Source organism: Alosa pseudoharengus, unplaced genomic scaffold (genome assembly GCF_046254945.1).
Source record: "Alosa pseudoharengus isolate Yale_2024_CS ecotype anadromous, Long Island Sound unplaced genomic scaffold, YU_APseudo_1.1 YU_APseudo_1.1_scf_23, whole genome shotgun sequence".
Lineage (NCBI taxonomy): Eukaryota > Metazoa > Chordata > Actinopteri > Clupeiformes > Clupeidae > Alosa > Alosa pseudoharengus.
Window position 1 is genome coordinate 14,307,000 of NW_027468685.1, and position 18,507 is coordinate 14,325,506.

The 18,507-nt window shown below is 43.1% G+C and overlaps 1 protein-coding gene across 2 annotated transcripts in view; it reads right to left on the minus strand.

Moving 5' to 3' along the window:
• Positions 1-2,174: 2,174 nt before the first annotated feature.
• The window catches only part of LOC143140658 (uncharacterized), a 42,510-nt gene continuing 26,177 nt past the window's right edge, over positions 2,175-18,507 (minus strand). The window contains exons 4-18 of one of the 2 annotated variants that reach the window (XM_076301697.1): positions 18,237-18,400; positions 17,443-17,551; positions 15,613-15,717; positions 12,561-12,680; positions 11,455-11,594; positions 10,966-11,096; positions 9,832-10,073; positions 9,178-9,538; positions 8,642-8,822; positions 6,844-6,948; positions 6,165-6,218; positions 5,990-6,056; positions 5,618-5,696; positions 4,814-5,052; positions 2,175-2,796 (exon numbers count right to left, since the gene is read on the minus strand). In XM_076301697.1, the coding sequence (XP_076157812.1) occupies positions 2,786-2,796; positions 4,814-5,052; positions 5,618-5,696; positions 5,990-6,056; positions 6,165-6,218; positions 6,844-6,948; positions 8,642-8,822; positions 9,178-9,538; positions 9,832-10,073; positions 10,966-11,096; positions 11,455-11,594; positions 12,561-12,680; positions 15,613-15,717; positions 17,443-17,551; positions 18,237-18,400 (2,108 nt within the window). In that variant the 3' untranslated portion in view covers positions 2,175-2,785. The remainder of the gene's footprint in view (positions 2,797-4,813; positions 5,053-5,617; positions 5,697-5,989; positions 6,057-6,164; positions 6,219-6,843; positions 6,949-8,641; positions 8,823-9,177; positions 9,539-9,831; positions 10,074-10,965; positions 11,097-11,454; positions 11,595-12,560; positions 12,681-15,612; positions 15,718-17,442; positions 17,552-18,236; positions 18,401-18,507) is intronic. The other variant, XM_076301698.1, reaches the window with a different exon arrangement.

Sequence of the window (18,507 nt, forward strand, 5' to 3'; positions counted from 1 at the left end):
ATTGTTAGTGTTATATTATCAGAGGGAAGCACTTACCTACGTTTACACACCGAGCTTCCTTTACAGAAATAATAGGCCAATTTCCTGTTCATTAAACCTGCGTAATGTTTATATGAGCTTAACACGTAGCCTCTATGGCCAATGAAAGAGCATTACTTTAATCGCCCGCTTTATAATACCAAATCAAATATCATCCACCATTTCCATTTGTGGCATTGCATCAGAATATCATGGCATAGTGGTGTGACCTTTAAAGAGGAAAGGTCAGAGATCATTTGGAGCCTCTTGTAAAACACAAATGAGCACAGACTGAGTCACCCAGCTGGCCTTAGACCAGCGCTGTGTCAGATTTGCACTTGAGGAATCTGAGTTGTAAATGCAGGCCGGGTCTTGTATCTTCAGCATTCCAGCCACGCAGACATTTAGGATTCCGGAACAGAGATTGACACAGTATGATGGCACGTGAAATTTATCCGAACGGATCTTTCTGAATCTCATATCTGCCGTTCTGAGATATCTCTTTAGCTAACATTGTAAACACAGTCACACCTCACTCTGACAACAGCAAAGATCTGTTTCATAGACTGGCACATGGGTAAAGAAGAGTAAGCCATTATGCAGTCTCTTTACTTAACACATAAAGGTAGGGCAGGGGAAGATTACTTCAGTCAATCCATTGATGAGAATGTAAAGAATATATATATAATGTCTGCAACACTGCTTTAGACTCCCATATATTTAATGTACAAACATTTTGCCTGAAGAAGACCCAGCAGGGTCGAAACATTGCTTTTGTACATTAAATATATGCATGGGAGTCTAAAGCAGTGTTGTGGACATTACATATTTTTTCACTTGAGTAGTTTTTTTTGTCCTGCACCTGCCAGAAGGTGGGATGTGCACACAATAACTTTTTGTTGAATGTAAAGAATATAGTCAGCATTTTTAGTATTTGATATTTGAATTCATCAGCCAATCAAAATAGTAATGCTCCAACACCCTTTGTTTCCATAACTATGAAGCAATGTTGATTGGCTGAAATATTTATAGTTGGTATGTTACAACTATATCTTTTTCACTCATTTAGAAACAGAGCTGTATATGAACATTGAAGGCTTTTGGACACACACAGAGTGGAAAGAGAAACATGCGAAGCAAAAAGTTTACAATATTTTTATTGAATTAGAATCCTTCACCTTTCCTTTAATGCCACTTACTGTATGTATATTGGATTAGAATCATGCACTAAACCTTCCAAGGCCGGTCCTTCGGACATCGCTCAGCTGGGACGACGTCCAGGTGCATTCTCTCCTTGTGAAATGCGAAAGTCCCGTTGGCACGGTCTGTGCCCACTCCCCGTTGCTCACTCTCTGTCAACACCGAGACTAAAAATACTGACCAGAAGAGCAGAGTGTCTCTCCACACGGCTATCAGCACCCAATCCCAGGCCAAAAAGCTTTCAGAAACCCACATGTGTCAATAACCGTGATGGTCAGAAAGGCAGGGCCTAACATCACTGTGGCATAACTGGATGTCATATTACAGTCATTCAAAACAACAATACCTTTATAGTGCATAACGGAGGTCAACATGGAAAGGCATTGGAATAATGCTGTGATAAAATGACGCACAAGTAATGTATGCATTTTCTGTCATCTTTGATTGTAAACTGTTGTATATACAAACTAGCAGATAATAACCTATGTGGAGAATACCTACAATTTTGCAGACAGTAACATTTCAGGACTAGTACTGCCCTCTGTAGGAGGAATGGAGTATTGTATGTTGACCCTGATTTTTTTTATTACAGTCACAAATATCCAAATTTTAGGGATATTTTTTGGCAGACATAAAGTTCAGAGAATGGAGAGAAATATGCATCAACACTGTTGTTCAATAGCTTCACAGATACACAAACACAATCAGACAAAATCCAAGAAGCATACACACATAAGATACTACTTATACGAAGCTGTAGCAATTGTAAATAACAAGGCATACTTCATCTTCATGAATGTTTAAACAGTGCTTTTACCTTATTATTTACTATTTTATATGTTCCACTTTATATTGGAAAGTAGTCATTTTGGAGCTGTATGCACAAAGTACTTCCAGTTTACAAGCACACACACACACACACACACACACACACACACAAATAAACAAACTCACTCCCTTTCATAAAGCTTTATTCCACAGGTCATCCATGTTCAGGCTCATATACATTTACATACACTGTTCCCCATTCCCATGATGCATCTGAAATTAAATAACTCAACAATTCAAGACAAAAACACACTGTTTATCAATGGAGGAGAACAACAGCCATATGTAACAATAACAACAATTATAATTATAACAATACTGTGTATTTCTTAGTTTTTATACTCTAAAATTTATTATATTGTCAGTCTCTTGAGGTGCATAACAAAATCTGCAAGTGACAATTCAATAAAACTCAACAACGTTGCACCATGTAAAGCAGTGAAGCAGACAGATTTTTCTGTTGGTTGAATATGTTTTTTTAGTTTTGCATTTTCCTCTTTTTTTCTTCTTTAAGATGAATGTCCAGTAGTAGAGATGCAGATTCTCCATGTTTTTTACGGTAACTGCTAAGTGCTGGCCATGGATGTCTTTATAGTGTTTTACGGTAAGAGCAGTCTTTCAGATATTTTGTGTTTTGCTTTTTCAACATGATTATTATTTGGCACACTTCATTCTGGAAGCTGGCGCTGCGTCTCACATATCAGTTCGCTGTGGTGAAGGCCAAAGATGGACGCATGACTCAGAGGACCTCTGGAGGGAGACAAATAGCAGAGAGACAGGGCTGCGTCAGAATAGACCTAGTGCTCTGCCACATCATGTTCTAAAAGCAGTCATCTGTCGTATAGGCCTACGAGCGGTTCTCTAACTTTTTTTGTCACAAGGCACAGATTTTGTGAAAACAAGTATTTCCAAGACACACCTTTATATATGATTTTTACTTACAGCTATGGAAAGTATACCAATAAGGACATTGGAGTTTTTTATTGCCCCTGTCTGTCGCCTTAGTGCTCTGAGGCCTAAGTATCAAGTATCACATTCAAGCTGGGCTGGAATTGGAATCATTAATCAAGCTGGAACTGAATCATCAATAAGACTTTTTACAAGGCAAATGTGTGCAACGCTACAGTTTGAGAACCATTATCCTATACAGGGCTATTCAACTGGTGGCCCGTTGGATTTTACCTGCGGCCCGCCCGTAAACTGCCTTCAAATTTGACTTCCATGTCTACGATAAAATCAATAAAATCAAACGACAGCAGTGATTGGCTGCAAAAGTAAACTATGTCGCATGGCTTGCGCCTGTCACACTGGCCTGTCAGATAACCTACACAGGAATTCCCGCATTGGCAGCAGTAATGTTTCACTGTGGTTTATTTTACAAATGAAATATGACAGAAGTTGGATGTTAATGATAGTTAGCCTATCACTTGATTGAGGCATTAATCTATATGGACCTGCTCTATAAGCAACTTATGTCTGTTTGGAATTGTTTTGAGAGCCTATTGATGCATCTCAGAATAAAGGAATGTCCACTACATCCAGTGTTTGTGAAATTCTCTATAGAACTCATTAAATGTAGCTGGATACTCATGAACGCATGTCTCTTATAGCCACAATAGTAGTAGAGTAATTTTAGCAACATCATATATTGGGTGGCCTGCGAAGACCCAGTGGTTTTCCTGTCTGGCCCACTTAGTAATGAAGTTGAATAGCCCTGCTATACCTCACAGAAGATGCATTGTTTGCAACCAATCATAATTATATTTGCTCAAACTTTATCACAGACAGTTGTAAAGAAAGAATTTGAAGGGCTTTACATCAAGCTGTAACAGCCTGTCTTGGTGAGAGTGAAGTAGATTGTTGTTGAACATGTTTGTCTGACTCTGCCAACACTCTTGTGTCAAGGACTGCCTGGCTCAAAGGCTTCTGCAAATAAATCTAATGGCATTCAGATAGCAGCCAATAAAACATTTCAATCTGTTTTGCTAACCAACCCTGACATTACAGTATGTGTCTGTGTGATGGACACATGGATAGTAGATGACTCAAGAGCAAATCTGGCATCAGATGTGTGGCAGTTCGTGACTGGACCCATTTCAGAAAGAACTTTCTGGGCATCTATCTACTTGAGAGAGAGAATGACGAGTAGCCAGCATCAACTTTTGCACCCTTAAAAACATCTAATTCGAGCTCCTTCGAACATTATATTCCCATCAGGCGAGTGTGTGACGCGTGTTAAAGACAGGCTAGCTGTCTTCATGGGTTTTGGCCAGCACACAGTGTGAGAGAGAGGGTATGCCCTACAGCTCGCTAATGGGCATTCTATCTGCAGTCTAGAAAAATCGGTGCGGGTCTTGGCAGTTGGCACAAAGTGGAGTGGATGCCCTCCAACAATCTGAGTTTAAAAAAAAAAAAAAAACTAGAGTTCATTGTTCACAAGAAAAAGCCAGAATCATTTAACATGGGCTACCACCTACAAGGAGACAGCTGTGTCTATAATATGCCTATGTATCTACTGCATATCAGACTGATGTCTTTTTTTTTTTCAAACTAATAGTTGACTTAATTTTCTATTCTTTCAGCAATTTCATGAAATAGCGAGGGCAACAGGATGATATCTCATCCCATTCCATATCCAGTTGATAAGGACAAATATTGACTGCCCTGGATTATTCAAGGTAAAATGTCTAATTAGGAATTGTTTATGTCTTGTTAAAGTCTCCATTAATTACATTGCGCAGCAGCGAGTTAGAGAGATGAGCAGTACCTGTGACATGGTGGGTCTTCATAGCACCCCCTTTCATCAGGAAGGGGTCACCTTCATCAAAGGCCAGGATTGTGTTGCTATTGGCTGGTTTGTCCTGGCCAACGTTGCCACTGCCACTATGATTAGACAGCTGGATAATGTCATCAAAGTCAGCTGCGTCTCCATTGGGTGACAGGCCGTTCTGGTGTTTGGCAGGCTGGACCCCGTTCAGAACAGGGGCTGAATCCCAGGCGGCTGGGCTGAGGAGAACATGTTGACGTGGTGAGGAGTTTTCTAACTTAGGAGAATTCCATGTTTCACGGAAGGCATAAACTTCAAATGACAAAAACTGTTTAAATGTTCAAAAACTGTGCTTATACTTTATTTTTTTCTGGATAGACTTTTTTTCTAAAGTTTTGTGTATGGTATAGTATATATACTCTTTTGATCCCGTGAGGGAAATTTGGTCTCTGCATTTATCCCAATCCGTAAATTAGTGTAACACACTCAGCACACAGTGAACACACAGTGAGATGAAGCACACACTAATCCCAACGCAGTGAGCGGCCTGCTACAGCGGCGCTTGGGGAGCAGTAAGGGGTTAGGTGTCTTGCTCAAGGGCACTTCAGCCGTTCCTACTGGTCAGGGTTTGAACCGGCAACCCTCCGGTTACAAATCCGAAGCCCTAACCAGTAGGCCACGGCTGTGTATTTTTCAGGCCAGTATATGGGTCATTCTACACAAATTGAACACATGTACACTAATACTGCACAGTCACTTGCACTGGTAGGCAGTAGTCATTTCACCATGCAGTTTTCGGTTTACCTCTCTTGAATCTGTGATTGGCCCAAATTTGTGGCACCATTTCTCAGCATCTCAGATGATCCCTGCTGGTTGCCTGGAGCTGTAAGTAAATTAGACACATTTTCAAAGAGTGTGAACTGCACTCAATCCTTCAGGGGGATATGATCCTCTCTCCATTTCAGCATCCGAGCGAAAGAGTAATTAGACTAATGCTTTGCTAAAATCCCAATCTGCTCCAGAATGTGGTAGCCAGTGAGCTGCCCTAATCCTGGACTAATATATCATTCAGTCTATCTGCTAATTAAAATAACACTGGTTGTTAACTGGGGAACAAGGAAGATGGCACCACATTATGGGTGATGCAGAGAGTTGTTTATACATTAATAAACGTACCTTTGTCTGTCTGCTGGTCTGAGTTTGTGTCCTTTCCATTGATTTCGACTGGAGGTTTAGTGTCTTTCTACAAGGCAAAAAACGACGGAAGAAGGAATTCAATCTGAGCCCAAATGAAGACTGAGAGATTGTGGGAAGTTTGTGAACCAGAGGTAAGATTCATAGTCGTAAATACCTTTTCACCTACGTCACTTTTGCGACGGGTTCTCTTCATGATCTCCTCAAGGCGCTAGATACACAGTGAAAAAAATAAAGCTTTCAGAAATAAGAAAAATATATCAGATCGGTCTAACTCATGGGCTGCCAAATATTGTAGAGGATGTTTTATTTTCATTGCATCTAGGTTCTACCACTGATCTATAAAGAACACATGTTCTTTATAGATCAGTGGGTTCTACGCTACAACACAGACAGGTTCCGTTTACACACTCTAGAATGCCACTGGGCAATTCCATGGAAAATTGACTTTTTGTCACATCCCTAACGCCAGTGAAATGCCTTGGCATTTGTATGATGTGAATGATAACATTCATTTTTTGTGCATTTTTTCTCATGTACATTCTTCAGCCAAAATTAGCAAATGCTCAAATTACATGTAATCATTCACATCATGCCATACCATCACATTTTATTGGCGTTATGGATGTTACAAAAAACATAATTTTCCATGGAATTGCCCCACTACACTTCTAGAATACAGGCTACAGGCCCTAGAGATCCACTCCTCTCTTTATAGATCAGTGGGTTCTACGCTACAACACAGACAGGTTCCGTTTACACACTCTAGAATGCCACTACACTTCTAGAATACAGGCTACAGGCCCTAGAGATCCACTCCTCTCCTTCGTCTTTACCTTCTTCCTCTCCAGTCGTTCCTGCTCCTCCTTCTGAAAGTGCTTCTCTCTCTCCAGCCTCTGCCTCTCGGCTTCCTCCCTCGCCTTCGATTCGGCCTCCTCTCTCTAAACACATCAACAGCACCAAGCATATGAAACCATCTTCACGTATCAGCGCTCTTTCCATCTCCCACTTGCATGGCGTCTTCAATAAATTAACATAACGTGTAATTATGATAAGATGTTATTCTCTGAACACACAAACAGCACACAGGGCATAAAAACCCTCCTCACATGTCAGAACTCTTTCCATCTTACAGTCGCATTAAATCTCCACCACATTAATATGACACCATGCAATTATCAGAACATGCAATTACTCAATTCAGCCTACTAGACTCAAACAACACAGCATATAAAACAGTCTTTATAAATCAGTACCTTTCCATATCCCATTTGCATAATATCTCCAATAAATTAACATGATAACCACCATGAAATGATACAAGTGACATTCAGACTTCTGAGAAAAAGCAGAGGACTCTGTGTTCTTTAGGCTGCATTCATTTCACAGCATGTCTGAGCTTGGTTTATTTTTTTATCACATGGGGGCAGTAGTGCTCCAGCCTTGAGACTTGTGAGTCTGTGAGCAGCTGTGTGGGGCTGTCCTGCCTGCATGGGGTCACATTATCAGACGGCCAACTGAGCACTTTCACTCAGCAGCTGAGTCTCTGCAGCTAGACTAGAAGAGACTGGCATTAGTCTGACTGGCCCATGTGTGGGCCACATCTGGCCCAGACGAGGCTGTTGTTGTCTATGAGGGACCAGAAGCAGCCGACTGGAAAACCAGCTCAAACATGGAGCTAATGAACAGTATTACAAAAAAGCTTTTTATTCTAGTTTCCCACACCTGGAATAAATCAAGTCCTGGACTAATAGATTTTTTCAATGGAGCATTTTTTTAACAGTTCTGTTAATCTAGGACTAGGCTTAATCCATGTATGGTACTCCGACCAAATATGATCCATGAAGTCATTTTACTGCCTTATGTTTCTGGATTGCAATGCTCTGAGTGGATGACAATAGGCAAACCAAATACAGACACAGGCATATAAAGACAGGGCTAAAATAATGTAGTTTGTCTGTAAGCACTGCTGAATATTGCTATGTATGTGGAAGCAGACGGACAGATTAAAGACAAAGCCTCATCCTCTCCCCTGACAATTCGATGGCATTAATTGTTCCAACCAGGGACTGTGTGAGCGATCCCAGCTGGTCAAGCCTGAGGGCGTAGACTGGGATCACCACACTGACCCCCTCACTGTCCACTTACAGCCCAAGAGGGCGCCTATATTATTCCCGATTTGTTTCAATCTAGAACACTTTTGTTATGATTACGCCTAGTCAGTCAAGACTAGTGTGCCCCTCTCTCCATGTCTGCATACAACAATTTGAGTGAGCTGGGGGGCTTAGCTATACTCTGTCACACTGTCACTGTCTGTCATTCCTTGTCTTGATAATAAAATTTGATTTGGCTCGGAGGCTAACACCAGTTCCTTTCTTGTTCTGTTCCAACTTCAAGACTTTAATTTGGCAGCGGGATCAGAGTCAGGATTTTGAGTATAGACTACATTCTGTCAGGATACATCTTCTGAGAAGAGTGATAATGATACTTTTCATAAAGAAAAACAGAAGTAACAAGAAAAACGTCCCTAATGTTTCACACTGGAACAGGAAACATTGTGCAATTCTGCATTTAAGCTTTTCTGCAATTCAGCGCTTTTCCTTCCCGGACTACATTTCCCATGATGCTCCTCACCTGTCTTTGAAGGCGCACATTCTCCTCCTGCTTGGCGAGGGCCCTCTGCTGCGCCTCCCTCTCCTCCTGCAGCCTCTGAGCCTCGTCCCTGAGCTTCTGCTGTTCGGCCATCAGGCGTGCCTCCTCCTCCCGGCGCCTCCTCTCCTCCACCTCACGAGCAGCAAACTCCTCACGCAGGACTCTGTGGGCAGTACGGAGTTGAGAGACATTCACTCATTTTGTCCACTTAGGACAAAAATCTGTGAAGCAATCTGTGAAGAGACTCATTTCATGTTCTGACTCTGATGACCCATGACCTAAGACAGGAACCATCATAGCTTATCTGGCTTGATACCATCGGTATAAAGTAAGAGAATCTGGGCTTGATAAGTGGAGACAGGTGGTCTATGTATTTATGTGGGTCTTCTTGGGTATAGGCTGGAGTGTTTGTGCAGACATGGAAAGTGCATGTGAGCATATGTGATATGTTGGAAATGTGTGTGTGTGTGTGTGTGTGTGTGTGTGTGTGTGTGTGTGTGTGTGTGTGTGTGACTGACTTGTTCCTCTGTTCCTGCTCCAGACGTTCCTGTTCCTCCCTCTCGCGCTGCTCGCGGGCCTGACGTCGCTTCTCCGCCAGAACGCGAGACGCCTCCTCTGGATCATTAGTACCAGCAGTCGGCTTGGCAACAGGGGTAACCACGGCAGCTGGAGCAGCTGGGGCAGCCGGGCTGGTTGCCGTGGCGACTGGGGTAACTGGAGTGGTTGGAGTGACTGGGGCAGCTGGGGTGGGCATCTCAGCTGCTGGAGGGGCGGGAACTGTGGGAGCTGCCACTGGAGCAGCTGCTGTGATTGGTGCGCTCACAGAAGGGGGTGTGGCAGGAGCCGCTGAGACGGAAATGGAGGGGACACTGGCTGTGCCTGTGTCAGGAAGGGAGACAAAATGATGGTCAGCCACCACCCTTATATTTCCATCAATAATCCAGTTTATAATAGTCTCAGTAGAACCATTGAGAAAGAATCCATATAAAAGTCTGATTGGTGTCACAATTTAAATAGCTAACTACCAGGGTAATGACAAACAGAAACAGGATTGACTAAAAATAACATGCTCCTGTTAGACTAAAACATCAACAAAAGCCTTTGGCTGTCCTCAATCAAGTGAAGGCCTTTAGTGCTACGACACAGTATCCATGACGATGGACGGTCCTTACTCTTAGGTGCCTCCGGCGTGTGTGGCCGACTGGTCTCTTTCTTGGTCTCCACGGCGACGGCGGTGACCGTCTGAGGCGGTATCTTTGCGGGGGTCTGGGAGCGCTTGGGACGGGTCTTGGTACCGGAGGAGGCCCGTCCAGCAGAGGGGGGCTTGGCAGTGGTGACGGTGGGGCAGGGGGACAGGGGTCTGCTTCTGGGGGGTGCTGGTGATGAAGTTCTGTTTCTGGGTTTTGTCGCAGCACTGGAGGAGAGGAGGGGAGAGGGGGGTCAGACATGAGATGACCGAACAGAATAAAACAGGATAACAGGGAAAAAAGAAAGGAGGAAGGATAGAAGAGCAAGGAAGGGAAGGAAAAAGAGGTATAGAGGAATAGAATGAAAGAAACAAAAAGGAAGAAAGAATGAAAGGATCAAAAAGAAGGGAACAAATAAGAAGACAATGTATCCAGTGCTGTGCTCACAGCTTGGTGAGCTCATTCCTATCTTATTCCCTGCCTTGAAAATTAGCTCAGTAGAATCCTTTCTTTAGCAGTGGCGAGGACTGAGGAGTGCGTCACTGTGTGAAATAAACCCACTGAGCGTTTGGCACCATCACACAGACGCCTCATTTATTTCCTGTTCCTTCTTGGCCAGCGCATCACCCGGTCCAGTTTGGTTCTGTTACTGACCGTCAGCTTAATGCCCCTGGCTTTGGCAGGAGAGAGAGAGAGTGCCCTGAAGCGCTTCCAGCAAGGTCCCATTGGGTGGACGCCAGATCGTCTCCACCATCTGTCAGCGAGACAGTCCGTTTAACCTGCCCCGGAGCTGAACTGCTTTCACATCAGTGGACCGGACGACATACCGAGCTCATAGCCACAACCCTATTCACTCAGTTCCACACTAGATTAGCAGTCATGAAGTGAGTGTGACTTGTTTAAAGAACGTTCTGGAAGATTTCTGGAAGTCTTTGAGAAACTTCCTCACAGTGTCAAAGAGAATACATAGTTTGTGAATGTAGAATCAAAAATGTATTCTCAAACTCTGCAGCATCTTACGGTGGATTGTTGCTTTTGATGTTTTTGAGAGGAAATCACGGTACTGTACCTGAGTTCTGTTGTTTTTGTTGTTTTTGAGAGAAAATCACGGTACTGTACCTGAGTTCTGTTCTTGTTCTGGGGGTAGAGAGGGACTGTCTCTTTTTCAGCACTTTCTCTTTTGTCAGAGCGTTCTTCTCTTTTTCATTTTCCCTCTCTTTGTCTTTCTTCTCTTTTGTCTTTTTCTCCACCTTTGGGAATTGGAAACCAAAGAAAATTATTATTATTAACACTGCTTTTAGAACAACATGCTTTGCAAAGGGTAAAAAATAGCACAGGGTCCTTTATGTATACAAAGGAGAGAACATGTTCTCTTTTCTTCTCTTTTCAGCACATTCATTTGAGGCATTCTTTTTCATTAGCTCTGTTTTATTTATCTTCTGCTTGAATAAGTGAACACTTGTGATCCTGAATAATGTAGGTACTAAAAGCTGAAAATTAGATGACTTTTTGTGTAAGTGAAATAATGTATTAATGGATGTGCATATGTGATTTGGTTTGAATATGTCCTGTTGTTGTATGATGTGTGTGTGTGTGTGTGTGACTCACGGGTGTCGAGTGGCGTCTGCGCTGGCGTTGTGTGATGTCGGGTGTGCTGGTGGAGACCCTCCAGCACTCGGAGCTGTGCTGGTGCTGATGGGAGCAGACCGTCAGGGGGCTCGCCGACGGGGAGCGGGAACACTGCAAGTCTGGGGAACAAAACATGACACAACACCCATCTAAACCAGGATCCAGTAGGATCTAACATAGCTTCTACTATTCAGTACGGGTTTTGCTGAAGGGGAGATTGACACTTTGGAAGTCTAAGGAACCCAAAATAACACCAAACCCATCTGAACCAGTATCCAGCACCTACAGCACCAGGATGTCATAGCCACTAGTTATCTTTATGGTGCTCGGTGATGAAGAACAAAACCACTGGGGGTCTTGGGGAACAAAACGCGACACAACACCAGTCCAAACCAATATCAAAGCATCTTCTTCACAGGGAATCTATCATTTGAACGTTTACTGCTAGACATGCAGAGACATGCAGTCACAACATAGTACTGTGTCGATGACGTCAATGTCAATGTCAATATATTTGTATAGCACATTTAAAAAACAACAGTTGACCAAAGTCAACTGAGTGCAAAATACAGATGTACCACTTTTATCATGCTACGTGTTTTGGGACTTCTGAGTGCACTTCATGATGTAGCACCCAAAAGCAATAGCAGGGAAGCTAACGGATGAGCCACTGTTACATGTACATCTAGATGTGTCAATTCAGTGACATTTAAACAGAATCAAAATAGGCTCCTAGCAAATGTATGTGTGTGTGTGTGTGTGTGTGTGTGTATATATATATATATATACATACACACATATATACATGTATATATAAAATACACATGAACCCCATGATCTTGATAATATATTTGATAATATATTTATTCTCAGGACAAAAATGTGAAAATGTGTCTCCTAATGTGTAAATGACACAGCACTCAGAATTGACCTGCAAAATACTGTGACATTTCAACCTTGTGTGTTTTTTTCACTAATGAAACAGCCTAGGTCAGAGGTTAGACTAATCTCTGACCTGGGCTGTTTCATGAGTGAAAAAAACACACAAGGTTGAAATGTCACAGTGTGTGACTGAGGTTACTCACGGGAGTCACTGCTGTTGTGGAGTGTGGCGGCACTCCGACTGCGGGCCAGGAAGGAGAGGGTTGGCGTCATGAGCCGCTCCACGATGCGGCTCTCCCACGGGCTCAGGCGCAAGCTGCGGGCTGGCAGAGAGGGGAAGGACGGAGAAGTGGACAGTTAGCATCTGTGGCACACTTATCTACCCACAATACAATGGGGCTGTGTGCATCCTGCCTAAAAAAAAAACTGATCTGGAGTCAGTTTCAATTAGGCATAGCCCCAGGTAATATCGTTGGCGAAGCTCAGAAAAGCTAAGACATCCTTCCCCAGACAAATAGATAGCAATAGGTGGCAATGAATGCACTACACTTAATCAACTATGTTTGTCACAGACAAATACACTGCACTAAAAACTCAAACCCCTCAAAGATCAAAGAAGACTGCTGCTCTTCATTTTCTACTTTCAAATCTAGACTTTCTTTTTCATGAACTTTTGTCTTCTCCCTGAACTGCTTAGTCGGCCTTTTCTCCGCCTCTTCTCCATGTAGACGGGATTGTGAAAGGCAATATCTAAATGCAATCTATTATTACTGTTATTTTACAACACCACCAGGAATCAGATACTACAGATCTAGGCCAAAGCCTGACTAAAAGAAAACACATTTTAATGTTTGGGTAGATAATGAGTGTTATTGTTATACCCAACATGCACAGACAAGCATGCTATTTTGTATCTCAACAGTACAGTCCAGCATTAGTGGGGTTTGTTTGAGGATCTGCACCGTCAGATTGCAGTCTTGATGTGCAGGAATGCAGATTTAGTTCCAATTAATGTTTGCTCCAGAGCAACGCCACATTGAGTTACTGTAACCCTAAGGAGCTCCAAGTTACTCAAAGTTTGAAGTGTTTTGAACACAGAGTTCTGGTGGTGCAGACAGACCTTAATCTTTTGCTGCATACCTCAGTATCTGATTTGCCATCTCTGAACTGAGCAACCATTTTTCTGGTCAGTTACACAATGACAGTATGGGTACCCAGACAGACATATACAGCCTGGGCACAAAAAGAGATCATGCGCATACACGCACACACACTCACAGATACTTACATGTATATACAGAATCATACATACAGACACACGCATACACACGCACACACACACACACATCAAACACACGCGCAAAATACACATACACACACCCACATTTGCATAAACATATAAACACACACATACACACACACACACACACACACACACACCCCAAACACACGCGAAAAACACACACACATTTGCTTAAACACACACACACACACATACACACACACACACACACACAAAAGCAGAAGGATTACACCTCTGCCCACGCTCACCCAAACCAACTGCTGATACACACCTACACACAGAATGTCTGCGAACGATGATAAGCAGTTTGATTTGCACATATATATATACAGCATATGTGTAAAGCACAATGGAGATGGTATTTCAAGCCCACAGGAAAGAAAGCTCAATCCAAATCCATAAGAACCACAAAGCATTGTGGGTGAGTGAAGTACATCCAAGGTCGTAGATCAAGTGAGTACTTCTCTGGCTGGACATTTTTACAACGTGCTGCTGCTCTACCCCCCCCCCCCCCACCACCACCACCCATCCCCTCCTTGTTGCTAAGCAACTGCAGGCTCCTTCAATGCGGCAGAACGATCACTGTACTGCTGCGGCCACAGAAGCTTTACTCTTAAGAAACCCAAATACCATCCACACTATACACCTGGATTACATACTCACACCATTCATTCTGACAGTGCCCTTGGTTGGCTATGGTGTCTACATCTTCCTCATAAAAGACAAAAGGACCTGTATACCAAATGACATACTGTATAGTCCATACAGTAAACGGTGTATCAATTTACACACAAACGCTCACTGTAAATGTGTTCATCTGCTTTAGTTATATTCACAAGTTCCCTGTATTAGTGTGCTTCCCCCTTATAAGTTGGATTTTTAGCATGGTTTGTTTGTTTGTCTGTCTGTCAACAGGATATCGAAAAAAACTACTGGGCTGACTTTCATAAGGAGTGTAGCATGGGCCAAGGAAGATAATAATTATAATTTGGAACAAATCCAAATCACACACAGATGTTTATTACTAATTATAGGCTCAATTTTTCATTTTTAATTGACATTGTGAGACGGATAGGACATTTTGCCCTTGAGAAGGTCTGCTCTCTTCTAGTTTATTAATCTCTCCCATTTGCCTAGTGTAACCTCATCTGTTTACGGTAGTTCAGACGTCTCAATCATATCTTGATTATCCTTGTGATTATGGTCTATTTAAGACCTAAGGCACAAACAGTAAAATGCTTATTAGCTAGAATTCGTCATGAAAAGAGATACAATCAAAAGAGATACAATCTAAAATAACTTTGGTGTTAGATAACACTCAACTGTTCATTAGAAAGACAACTGGGAAATGTAACCTTGGAAAAGTCATTGTGTCTTATCACATTAAAGATATCTGTCTCGTCATGGTCACCACAAAGTTTCCCAACACTTTCACCACAGCATATCACTGACAGAGAGGATAGGAGGAGTGGACATCCAAATCAACACACGTAGGGAGGAGAGTGTCATAGCAACGTATAACACTGATGTCGCCATGGAGACAAGGAACTATCAACAAGGGCGTGGAGCGATACTGGTGTGAGGATTGGTCAAAATGCACTCTGAGGGGGAATTATGTAAACAAACAAAATAAAAACAACAACACAACAACAACCCCACGATGCACACAAGAACGGGCGTTGGTGAGGAGGAGGAGGAGGAGGAGGAGGAAAAGAGCAGGGATGTGTGAATGACCAACCACCAAGCACAGGCAAGCAGGCAGCACCACCAGAAACCACGATGACACCAAAAGCAACCCCCCAACCAACCAAAATCAACTCAAAACCGACCAAAATAAACAAAACAAAAAAAAAATCAGATCGGGTGAGGATTTGGAGGACGGTGGGTGGTGGTGGTGGTGGGGGGTTGACAGGTCAGGGGTCACGGGTGACCCCGACACGGCTCGTCCTTACTTCTGTTGGGCGAGTTCCAGAGCGTGGCAGAGGACTTGGACAGCCTGTTGTTAATGACAGGCTCCAGCTGTCGCGGCAGGTTGACCGTGGAGGCCGAGCATCTGCCTGCGACAGAGAGAATGCAACACACAGCACACGTAACACACGCACACACACACACACACACACACACACACTCACTCAGGTCACAGGGAATGCCAGGAAGAGCCACATCAGGCCTCTTTCTCCTGCTCGTGTCGCCATCTTCCAAATAACCAGAACTCTCTGCCCCGAGACCTGGACATTGAAAGAGTTCCAGACATACAGGTTGTGTGTGCTGTAAAATAATGGACTCCTCAGGGGGGGAAATGGAGTCAGAGAAAATTCCAGATGCCACTCTAGAATGTTCTCTGGCTATCACATCAAAGTTTTAGCCAACATGTTCTAAAGTCGATAACTGGTGAAACTCTCCCTCTGATCTGGGCCTTTTAACAACTTATAACCTGATAAAAAGGAGGAACTAGTTATCTAGTTCCTAGATAATAATGGTTATTTAGAAAAGAATAAAAAGAAAGGCATTCAGACAGACAGATATCTTAACACGGTCACAGATAGATACAGACATGTTAATGTAACAGTTATGGACAGACAACAAGACAAACTGAATGGAAAAGAGGTGAAAAGACAAGAAAGTAAAAAGACCACAAATCAATAAATCAACAATAAAAAATCAACTATCTAATCCCCATAGAAAGCTACTGTAACTTCAACAAGAAACATTCCCTTTTATGGTCCTGAAAACGATGGACCACTCATCCCGATTCGCCTGTATGTGACTACAACCAGTCGACATACAAAGGGGAAAAAACGCATTAATAAATGAGAGGTTCTCGTAACCTGGGTGTGAGAGCAGAGTTCACGGCCTTCTCAGCCCTCACAACACTGTGGGTTTCACAAGTGACCCCTTAAAGAGCTGGGCTCTCACAGGCCACTGTTACAGTAGCATTTCTAAGCCTCACACTGCCTGTCTAATGAGATAGGTCCTCTCCTCCACTGCCTGAAGGAAAGAAAGGATCAACAACAACAAAAAAACAACATGATGAAAACAACTGACATATAAACAACCATGACGACAAAGGTTGACACTCTGTGCTGGTGCAAAGTCACACGGTGGGATGAAACATGAATCGAAAAACAAATACAAATCGAAATGAAATCAAATGTGACATAAAATAAACAAAAATAAAAAACAAAATTGGTCAGTTCTCTTTGTTTTGTTTTACAATTTCAATTCTGTAAAGCCACAGTACAGATCACAGCAGTAGCTTACTGTAGAAATGACAGCATGGCAGCTCAAACTGGGGACTTAACCACGTCAGAGCAAATACCGCAAAGCAGAAACAATGACAACTTACAGGAAGTTGCTGTTGACTGAAACGTATAATCCATTCCTCAGAGTATCCATTCATTAGTGGATAGGCTGATCATATATCTCATCAGACTCAGAGACACCATGAGTTGTGAAAATGTTTTGTTGTACTGTGTGATGTGGTGCTTCGCTGTGTGAAGTTGTGTAGAGTTCTGCAGAGTGTCTGTGTTTTGTGTGTCATATTGGGTGTTTTTCCCGTACATGGATTAAGTGAAGTAAGACTTAGACTAAATAATTTTTTTCACAAAGGAGATCTCCACTGAAGTCCTACTAGACAAGGCTTAATCCACCTTAATTTCCATCTTAATTTCCAACAGGAAACCGGCCAATAGTTTATTATGGCCAATAGTTTACTATGCTGTGTTGTGCTGTGCTGCGCTGTGTTGAGCTGTTTGGTGTACTGTTCTGTCAGGGTCACTCACTTTCTCTGCGGGACGTCTGGTTGAGGCCGCCGGCCCAGGACCATCGCTGCTGTCGGATCTCGGCCCATGTCTTTTTGGTGGACCTCTTGATGGCAGCCTCATACCTCTCCTGAAGTCACAGCAGAAGGACCCATGTTGACGTTAATGTTTCTGAGTACATTAGTGTGGTCCTTAGTGAACACGACACATCACCATGTGTAGCATCAGTACAATTCTTAATCAGTACAAGAACACTATGTCCAGCTCGTTAAGAGGGGTGTCTAAAAACAAGAAAGAGAAATACTGTCCTAATATCTGACTCTGGCTCTGGTCAACACTTTACGTCTTTTTGTACAGTTATTGCATCGTCACTGCTGCTTTTATATTAACACTGTGATTACTGCTGGTCCTAATCTTATCTCTCTGCAGACTGGGGGGGGGGGGGGGGGGGGGTGGTTAGGTTCTAGGCTCTATGAAGCAATTTGAGATGACTTCAAATATTTTGCCACTATATCAATACAACTGAATTGAATGACTGCTTGTCCTCCTCTTGCTCCTCTGCTGCGTATATAGACCCTTTCAACAATAAAAACAAAAACAATGCTTGAACGTTCTATTTGGTTCCCAATCTACTTCCTCTGCATTAAGATAACATATGGAATGTTAAAACGGAAGCCTTGTGGGGCCAACTGCTGTATGATGCTGATAATGGAACTCTCTTGAAAGGGTCTATACCTTTTTAGGAACATGGCCACATATTTTCTCCAATATAACCAGGACCGCACGCCTGCCTGCTTGCCCCCCCCCCCCCTTACCTTGTTCCTCTCGAGCTTCTCCTTCTGTCGCTCCTCCAGGAGGGCGCGTCTCTTCTCGGCCTTCAGCCGCTGCTCCTCCAGCCTCCTGCGCCGGTCCTCCAGCTGGCTCTCCCGCAGCCGCCGCGCCTTCTCCTCCTTCTCCAGCCACTGGGCCTTCTTCGCAGCTGCAGAGGAGGACAGAGGTCAAAGGTCAATCTAAGGTAAGGGTCAGGTGGGTTGGGGTGGGTGGCGGGGGATGAATCTAAGTTGCATTTCACTTTCATCCCTCACT